Consider the following 9639-nt stretch of genomic DNA (forward strand, 5'->3'; position numbering starts at 1 on the left):
ATAGCAACAAACGCTTTATACCTTGATGGAATAATTAAGAGTTCTAATTTAGATATAGTACCAAGAGCAGATAAGTTTGGAAAAATAGAAATAAAAACCAGAATTTGTCTTATTGACTTTAAATGAAATCAAATCTGGTCTTGACCCAACATGTGTGTGTTAGGTGGTTGTACTTCTCAAAGCCATTCAGTTGACTCTGTTGCCTTGCTAGTATGTCAGGTGGATACAACTCCTGATAGTTCCCTTAGTAAGTTGAGTTCATCACAGTAAGCATTTTCTAGAACACTTCAGAAACCATTGTTTATTTTTATATCCAGCAACATCTCGAATCAGCGATGCACACCTAGCAGACACGATGATTGGTAAGGCTGTGGAGCACATGTTTGAGACGGAGGATGGTTCTAAAGACGAGTGGAGGGGAATGGTGTTAGCACGTGCACCGATAATGAACACGTGGTTTTACATTACCTATGAGAAAGATCCTGTCTTGTACATGTACCAGCTCTTAGATGATTATAAAGAAGGCGACCTTCGCATTATGCCTGATTCCAGTAAGTATATATTGACAACTTTTTTTTAGATGATTTAAAAAGGAAGTCAAATTTTAGGACAAGATTAATTTCATTAACTATTTTGTATCAGAGACACTTAAACTTTTTGTTTGGCATATGTAATTATTTTAGGCATGTGCCAAAAGTAGGCTGTGAAAATTTTCACCCCTTTCCCAAGAATAATTTAATTTCTGTGCAGATGTCCCTGCACAGCTGAACTTTGATCTCACACGAATGGACTTTCTAACATGAAGTCCTTTGTGACTGTTCTTTCACGTGGCATAATGGAGCATCATATTTTTCAAGGTTTGTCTGTCATAGCGTGTGTCTGGGGTTCATTCCCTTTTGATGGCAAAGATAGACCACGTTATGTTTATCTACTCGTGTTGATGGATATTAGGTGGTTTCTACCATTTTATATGAATAATGCTGCTGTGAACCTTTTAAAGCGCACATTTCTGGGTGGACATTTGTTTTCATTTCTCTTGGGTATATACCTAGGAGTGAAATGGATGGGTCGTAGTGGTCACTCTGGCTTTAATCATTTAGGGAACTACCGCCAGACCAATTTCAGTCATCATCAGTGTTATTCTGAAGGTTCTGATTGCTCCACATTCCCACCAGCACCTGTTGTTGGGTGTGAGGTCATGTCTCAGTGTGTTTTCAATGTGCATTGCCCTGGTGACTAAAGATGTCGGGCACCTTTTCCTGTGTTAGTAACTTTGTATGTCTTCTTGGGAGGTGTCTATCCAGATTCTTTCCTTGCTTTTCAGTTGGGTTGTCTTCATCACTAAGATATCAAGAGTCCGTATTCTAGTACAAGTCCTTGTCAATTCTGTGATATGTAGATCACATTCATTTGTAAGTTGTCGTCACTTTCTTGACAGTGTCCATTAAACTACAAAAGTATTTAATTTTGATGAGCCCAATTTATCTGTGGTTTTTGTTGTTGTTGTTGCTTGTGGTTTTGGTATAACTTCTAATAATTTCTTGCCACAGCCAAGGTTATGAAGATATTTACTTGTCATATACTCTTAGTTCTTACACTTAGATCTTTATGATGTGGGGTAAGGATTCACCTTTATTATTTTGTACCTGACAGTCAGTTGTCTGCGCATCATTTGTTGAAAAGACTGTTCTTTGCCCTCTCGAGTGGTTTTTGGCACCTCTGTTGAAAACCAGTTGACTGTAGGCATGTGACTGTAGAAGGACTGTCCTTCTGTTTGTGGTCATGCCAGTGCCACAGTGCATTGGCGGTACATTGCTTTGTAGTAAGTTTTGAAATTGGTAAGTATGAACCTTCCTGCTTTGTTCTTTTTTTAGAATTGTTTGGCAGTTCTGTGTCCCTGGCAGTTCCACATGCATTTTGGAATCAGCTTGTCACTTTCTGGAAAGCAGTCAGCTGATACTCTGGGAGGGACTGTATTGAATCTTCATATCAGTTTAAGAAGTATCTTCAGATCCATGAGCATGGGATATGTGTCCATTTATTGATATTTTATTACTAAGTATTTTATTCTTTTTGATGTTCTTGTGAATAGTATTCCTTTTCAAAATTCATCTTTGGGTGAGTCTGTTCTTTTCCAAATCAGTTCTCATAACCTTTCCTCTAACACGTGGATGCCTCACTTTGGACAGGTGTGATCTTGTGGACACTTGATATTACAGACACTTTGCTGTTCTTTTCTTTAAAAGATTTTCCTGTGAATAAGCCAGTCACTATGGATATGCCGATGTACTTTTCGGAGCCTGACTTTCTTAAACCTTGTTAGAATGTTTTTTAAATATATGTATTTGCATAATGGGAATTATATAAATGGGATTTAATGAGAGGAGTACTCAAAATAAGTCGATAAGGCAATAGGAAGTGCTATCTTGTGTTTGGAATTCCTTGGAAATGGTAAAGTGCCACAAAAACTTGGCAGTGTGCTGTTGCTGCTGCTGAGGGAAGGGGAGCTTTGAAGAAAAAGAATTGCGGTCAGGTTTCCTCTTCATTTCCCATAGAGAGAGGAATTCCATCACGCTTGGGTGTTTTGTTTGTGTCGGCTGTGACTGTTGTACAGACATCAGACTGTAGGGTTCGAATTGTGTCCTTCAGTGAGAGAATTTATTGTAACATAAATATTAAACATGGTCCAAACTTGGACACATGTGGGAATGTGAAGTGGTGTATAGTTAACAGTTGTCATAAATGAGCTGAACTGTCTTGGGCACATCAGGCACCTGGACTCGGTTGCCCTGCCTCATGCCCCCCTCTCCTGTCCTGGGGAAAAAGCTGAAGGCCTTCAGAACTGTAATGGCTTCTCCAGATAGGATTATAGTTGCCTCTCTCTTCCCCGTTCTCTTCACTTCTCCCTGTCATTGATTACAGTGGTTTTGTGTCACTTCATGTGTATTCCTAGAACTTACAGAACTTGTAGGATATCAGACAGTGCTTTCTAGGACTCAGGGCTTCCAGGACGCAGGTGCCTAAGCCTCTTCAGGATCTGTGTGATCCATCTGGGGTGCAGTTCACTGAGCACCTGTTTCTAAAGCATGGTGAATTGAAACCTCTTTTAAATTGAAATTGAATTAGGAAGACGGTGTGTAATGCAATGAAGTTGAGGAAAAGGAAACTTTCAGGATTCACAAAGTAAGACCAAGAATATGTAGGCATTGTAAGTGTAGCATATTCTCAATAATCCCTGTGGGTTGTCAGCTTTGAAATCGTCAAAGTAACTCAGACTTAATTTTTTAGACGTTATATGATTGTCTACATTTTTCTCCTTGGGTAATTGCAGCTATTATTAAATGTGAGCCAAAGATATTTTAGGTTATCATTTTTAAAATGTTTTACATGTCTAGATCTAGGGTGTCAGCAAGCTACTTTTGTAAATAGAGTTTTATTGGCACACAGCCCCACCCATTCCTCTGTGCAGGTCTCCGCTGTTCCTGCTGTCCTGGCAGAGCCAAGTCATTAGGACAGAGGCCTGCAAACCTGACGTGTTTATTGTCTGACCATTGAATAAAAAGCTTCTGGCTTTTGGTTTAAATCAAGATGAATTCAGGATAAGAAAATTTTTTAAGTTATTCAAATAGACATGCAAGTTGGCATTTATTTAAAAATTGACTTTAAATTATTATTTCCCCCCTTTTAATACAGATGATTCACCTCCAGCAGAAAGGGAACCAGGAGAAGTTGTGGACAGCCTGGTAGGCAAACAAGTGGAATATGCCAAAGAAGACGGCTCTAAAAGGACTGGCATGGTCATCCATCAAGTGGAAGCCAAACCGTCTGTCTACTTCATCAAGTTTGATGATGATTTCCATATCTATGTCTACGATTTGGTGAAAACATCCTAGATGTCATCACGAACTTTGCCAAATTTGTGGAACTATTAAATGTATAATTTGTAGACATAAAGACTTGATTGCTTTCCAGTTTAATGAAAGCTTAAATGTCCCTGCGAACCCACAATCTCTGCAGCAGAACTGGTTTGGTTCTGACTAGTACAGATTTATGTGAACACAGAGCATTTTGTGTAAGGAACTCCTTCCTCTTAAAAGAAGTCTGTTTGGAGGGGAGTTACAGGCAAGTTTGGTAAAAGTTCAGCTAGTATCTATCATACATTTAAATCTAATAGATCTTGTCCATCTTCCCCTTCACTTTAACACTCTTACTCTGCTGCCACAATGCAAGCATAGTTTGGTATTTTTGTTACTGCCTTTTTTGAGATATATATGTATCTATATCTACCTATCTTATCTATAGGTCTGTGTGTATACATATGTAATATATCTATACACACACAGATCTGTGTGTACACACACACAAGCACACACCATTGGCAGTCCTTTCTTTGTGGATTGGAACAGGGGTTAAATAATTATCTCCAGTTTAACAGGAGTGCTTTACCCAAGTTAGTCATATTTGCTATTACTACTGCTGTTTATTAAAAAATTAAGTTTGGGCACATAGTGACGGTCAGCTTGTTTTGAAAGTCAAGTTCAGAGCACCTTTTCAACCTGGAGACTTTAAACCATAGGTCCAAATATGAATCACTTGTGAACAGTTAATAACCCACATCAAAATTTTACAGAAACAGCTGGAAATCTGGATAAAAGGCTGCCTTTAGTTTTACACTTTGTAAATTTTTTTTGTTTACTTTTTTTTTTTTATCATCTTTTTTTTTTTTTTTTTTGCAAAGCCCAGGTACTTGGTCCACACAGTGTAATGCAGGTGTATTTTGGACGGCACATTGGTCCATTATTTGTACAAATCGGCCATCTGGATTTTAGTACATGGATTTCAAAGGCAACTGTACATCAGTGGTTTGTGTGCATGTGGTAAGTTCCTGGAAGAACATTATTCTTTTATGTTAGGTATGTAATTTCAAGAATGGCATTGTTGCCTTCTAACGCGTTTTCTGGGATACTTTTGTTTTCATCATCATCGACATGATTATGGTCAGAAGAACCTCCCCTATTATCTCCCATGCCTCACTCCGCCCTCCACCCTCCCAACTCCCACCTCAGACTTTGTCCACAAAGAATATCTGGACAAATAACAGCTGAAATCGCTCAACACCTTTTGCGGTGCTGTCTGTTCTTCTGGTTTGCTATTGACATGAATCATTGCATCAGTGGACACTACCGCCAGGGTCTGTTACCCCAGCTAGTTTGTGGGTATAACATACAGCAGCCCTTAGCCACAGAATCCTGTCCTGGCTTATCCCTGCCCACAAGGTGGTTTTAACTGAAACACAACTGCAAACATGGTTGGTTTAGCAATTAAATGACCTTTGAACACTGTTTTGGATGCGCCCTGGCAGTTTGAGGCTAGGGCAAAAGCAATATGTGGAACTCGTCTCTTGTGGAGATAGCAATCTTTCCCCAGATTTGGGCAGAAGACTGTCAGAAACTCCAAAGTTTGGGTCAGAGGTCTGTGCGACCTGGCATGGCTAACCCACTGTTACAGCTGTGTTTTCAAGACCTTGCCTCCCTGTGGTTGACTGGCTACCTATTTTGCCTTCAAGAAGGTGTGTACCTTGTATGGTTGGAAGGTGACCTCTAATACACACCCTCTGTTCTCTGTATTGCGCAGGCAGACAAGTTGCTCTGTACGATGGTATCCAGTTCTAGGCACCTTCACCCCACACCCACAGGTGCTGCACCTGTTGTCCTAGTGGCTCATGTAGGAATCCCTCCCTGCATGTGAATCTCAAGGCCGAGCCCACACTATTGCCCCAGTGAACACGTGCCCTGAGCGTGAGTGTGTCCAGTGTGAGCGCACAGACACTGCACAGTGACGTCGGGCCAAAAATCAAAGTCCTTTGGAATCATCCTGAGGGTTGGGTCAGCTGATAAATTTCCAGCATTACTTAGCAACTTACATTGTGGTCTTTTTGCAAGTAAATTTAGCAACTTTAATACCACACAATATGCCACTCTCTGAATGTGACGTGATTATTATTATTTCATTATTTTAACCATTGTTCCATTTATTGCCTTCAGGGCTGAAGGAAGGGGAAGGGTTTTTTTGGGGGAGGTTGTTCTTCCTTTTTTTTTTTTGCCTTTTTTTTTTTTTCGGTGACTTAAACCACATTTAGTGGCACTTGTGACTTTTCTGCTCCCTAGCCAAGTATTTCAGACTTCGTTTTAGGCTCATATTTCAGATCTGCATGCACTGCTTGCCTCTTCCTGGTATCTGAATGTTGGGTCCTTGTTCTAGGAATCCAACATTAATTTCCAAAATTATCATGGGACTTGTGACAACACAAGACATGACTCTGTATAAAATGTATCGGCCTTCCTCATTGACCTGCTATAGTATTATCGTGTCGTGTGTGTGTATGTGTGTGTATGTGTGTGTGTGTGTGTGTGTGTGTGTGTGACGTCTGGCTGCCACGGGAAGCTTCAAAGGAAAACCTTAAAAGCAGACCATCCTTTTTTGCATGCTATATTCTAAGTAGAATGTTCAATGTAACTAATTAAAACTGCATGTGAAAGGTATTTAGGTTTTTTGTTTTCTATCTTTGTTTTTATTTGTTTTCAGTTTTCTGTATATTTGCTTACTGTGCTGTTTTAGTGGTTGTAGGATAAAAAAATGCACTGGTGAAGCAAATGTAGTGCTGGCAGAAGGTGATTTCCAGTTGTGTATGTCTCGCAGCATTCGAAGGGACTGTGCATTCTTAAACAATCACAGTTCTGAACCAGATTTCATTTCTATTGTCCTTTTTTGTGCCAAACCCCAAAGTGCATTGGGCTTGAATCTCTGAACGCTGCGGACCCATTAGAAGACTGTTTTGATTGTCACAAATTGTAGTGCCTGAAACATTCTTAAGCTGATTGTCTTAAAAAAAACAAACAAAAAAGAAAGTTCTCCAAAGACAAAACAGGAACAATTCTTATAACAGAAAACAATTTTGGTCAAAATGTCTGTGGTTCCTTGGAAATGCTGCGCTCTTTGTATTTTCCATCTTTAGTGCAGTTTGAATGAATGTGTAGACTTCAGAGGTCTTCGTGTTCGCATTTAAAATTAGGTAAATGACCTCATCTTTCAAGCTTGAATTCATTTTTGATTTTAATTTTATTTTATACAATGTGTAGACAGTTCCCTGTTCTCTGCATTTAGAAGTATAAACAATATAAATCTGTTAATTCTGTAAGTAATTTTTATAATTATGATGTAACTCTATCCTATCCTTAAAACATTTAAAATAAACCCTTTATGTGCAACTTTTGACTGTAAATTTTGTGCTCATGAGCAAAATGTGATGTGTTAAGTTTCTGGAAAAAATTTTTAAAGTTTTATTTTACTATTTTAAGTTATCTACCCCCCCCCTTTTTTTCCACCGCATGTAAATGTCAGATATAGGTAGGAACAGAAAGAAATGGAACTTTTATTTGAATGATAATGTAATACCGTGAAGGAGAGGGGCAAGAAATCAATAGCCAAATATATCATCCAAAATATTAAAGTTTGTGATTTGCCTTTAATAGGAAATACTAATTTACAAAACTCTAAACTTTGTTTTAAATAGAATTAAATATGTGTATTTTATACTTTGCATCAATTCTCACTTTGTATGTTGTCTGTGATGCTTCTCTTAATGCTTCATTGCTCGTCATTGAGGTTCTGTTTTTGAAAAGTCTCCACTCCCCTTGGTGTCAGGGCGGAGATATAGAGGCTGTCGTGACCTATGTGTGCTGCTGCTGCTTCCTGGTCATTTTAATTAGGAGAGATTATTATGTGTCTTTTAATTAGACTTGTTGTATGTTTCCTGTTGAGATAGGCTAATGATCTCGTAGTCAGGCCAGGGGGTAGCTGAGGCAGATGTGTTCTGGGGTTGCTGCAAAGACCCAGGTGATAGGAGGCGAAGCTGGGGAGCCTCCCAACTCTGTTGGGAGGAGGGAGACCAAGTCCCGGAGATAAACCTGTGGTCGCACAGGCACACCCCAGGCTTCGTCTTACCATCTTTTTCCTAAGGCATCGAAGATACAGCTCAGTTAACAGTGCAAAGCAGTGTGGTGAGTGTCCAGGATTGTAGGGGGCGGGGAATTGGGTCCATAGCAGGTTCCCAGCTGCTGTGGTAAGGTAACATTGCAGGATTCATTTACTTCAATGAGGAACAGAGTAATCTAGTAATTTCCAGGCATCTTTTTTGTAAGATCATTTCATAACTTGATAGCAAAAATTGTTCTTATTTCTATACTGCCTAATAAAAGTTCCTTTGAATGTAGGAATCATATGTCTGTGTAGTAGGAATTAGAATCCAGAATTATCTTTTTTCTGGAAAAATAATGTATTTTGGAGAGAAAATATGCTGAAGAAATTTAAGTGATCTTCCATTACAAGAATAGATACTATTTTATATCTCAAAGACATCTAAACATGTCATTAAATTTACATTTCTTAAGAACCTGGGTTTCTTATGCCCATGGCATACAATGTCACATCTAATTTGTACAATAATTGATTTGGCCTACGCTGTACTTTGTAAGTGTTTAGGCTGCCAAATTTCAGAGAATTAGACAAGTCATTTAATTATTTCTGAGACATTCTGCCCTTATATTGGCCAGAAAATTAAGTTTTGATAGCCTAAGTGACAGATGGTTTTTAATATTGCCTCGGCACGTCATTTTTGTCTAAAATGGTATTATATTTTTCTTGCTTAGTTTTTATTTGAGGCCAGGCTACCAGGCAGTGTGGTGATCCTGCCAGCTCTGGTGTTGGTGGCATGCAGTGCAGGCCCTTTTCAAGTGTCTTTCTACTACAGCGGTGATGGTGGGTGAGTAGCCTGGACTCTGTGATGTAGGTGAATCCTTGCCTCCGCTTTCATCCTCCTCCTTCATTACTTTCAGCATATGCTTTGGAAATTCATGCTCTGTGGGAGCATAAGAGATTGAGGTAACCTGTGAGCTACCTAAAATCCTTTGTAGGATAGAACCAGTACACATGCTTTAAAATTCTGTGTGCTTTATGTGGGAACCACCAAAGTGCTTTATGATGCAAAGGGACAGAAGGAAGGCCTTTGAGAAACCTTGATGTTGATACAGAGAGTCAGCACAATTCAGGGTTGAAATTTGGTGTTTGGAATTGTTTTTGCTGTAGATTTTGAAAATAGCATTAAAACTTCTGCCTTAAATTTATCACTTGAAGGATTGACATGAAATTTAATGTTTATCACCCATGTGCCATACAAGTACTCACCTATGAGGGGCTGAGGATGACCCCACTAGAAGAACAAGAGGCAGTGATTTCTGATCCCAAAAGTAGTTCTGTGTCCAGTGCTCTGTTAACTGTATATGTCTGTTCTTTTACTGGAGACCTCCTTTTAGCAAAATGTTGCTTTGAGTTGCCCTGTAATGCTGTGTAAATAGTTTTAACCTTAGGGTTTGCTGCTAAATTTTTCCGAATCTGATTTGTCACACTAGGAGGGACAAGATTGTGGTCATTTTCAGAACAGTCTTACAGGGGAGAGCTAAAAATGTGTCTGAGGAGGTAGAATCCACAGTCCAGTTGGTTTCACAATTGGAATTTCTGCTGCAGTTTGGTTCACAGGGGGGCATATCATATCAGTGCTCAGAAAACACTTTTCTGGGTAAA

General features: G+C 39.2%; 1 protein-coding gene across 6 annotated transcripts in view; it reads left to right on the forward strand.

Annotated features, from left to right (window-relative positions):
- SPIN1 (spindlin 1) overlaps window positions 1-7282 on the forward strand; it is a 57601-nt gene extending 50319 nt beyond the window's left edge. For all 6 annotated transcript variants that reach the window (XM_037494786.2, XM_054689480.1, XM_054689478.1 and 3 more), the window contains 2 exons: window positions 318-551; window positions 3694-7282. In XM_037494786.2, coding sequence (XP_037350683.1) covers window positions 318-551; window positions 3694-3893 — 434 coding nt within the window. In that variant the 3' untranslated portion in view covers window positions 3894-7282. The remainder of the gene's footprint in view (window positions 1-317; window positions 552-3693) is intronic.
- Window positions 7283-9639: the final 2357 nt, after the last annotated feature.

This window comes from Talpa occidentalis, unplaced genomic scaffold, assembly GCF_014898055.3.
Source record: "Talpa occidentalis isolate TD23 unplaced genomic scaffold, MPIMG_talOcc4v2.1 talOcc4.7, whole genome shotgun sequence".
Lineage (NCBI taxonomy): Eukaryota > Metazoa > Chordata > Mammalia > Eulipotyphla > Talpidae > Talpa > Talpa occidentalis.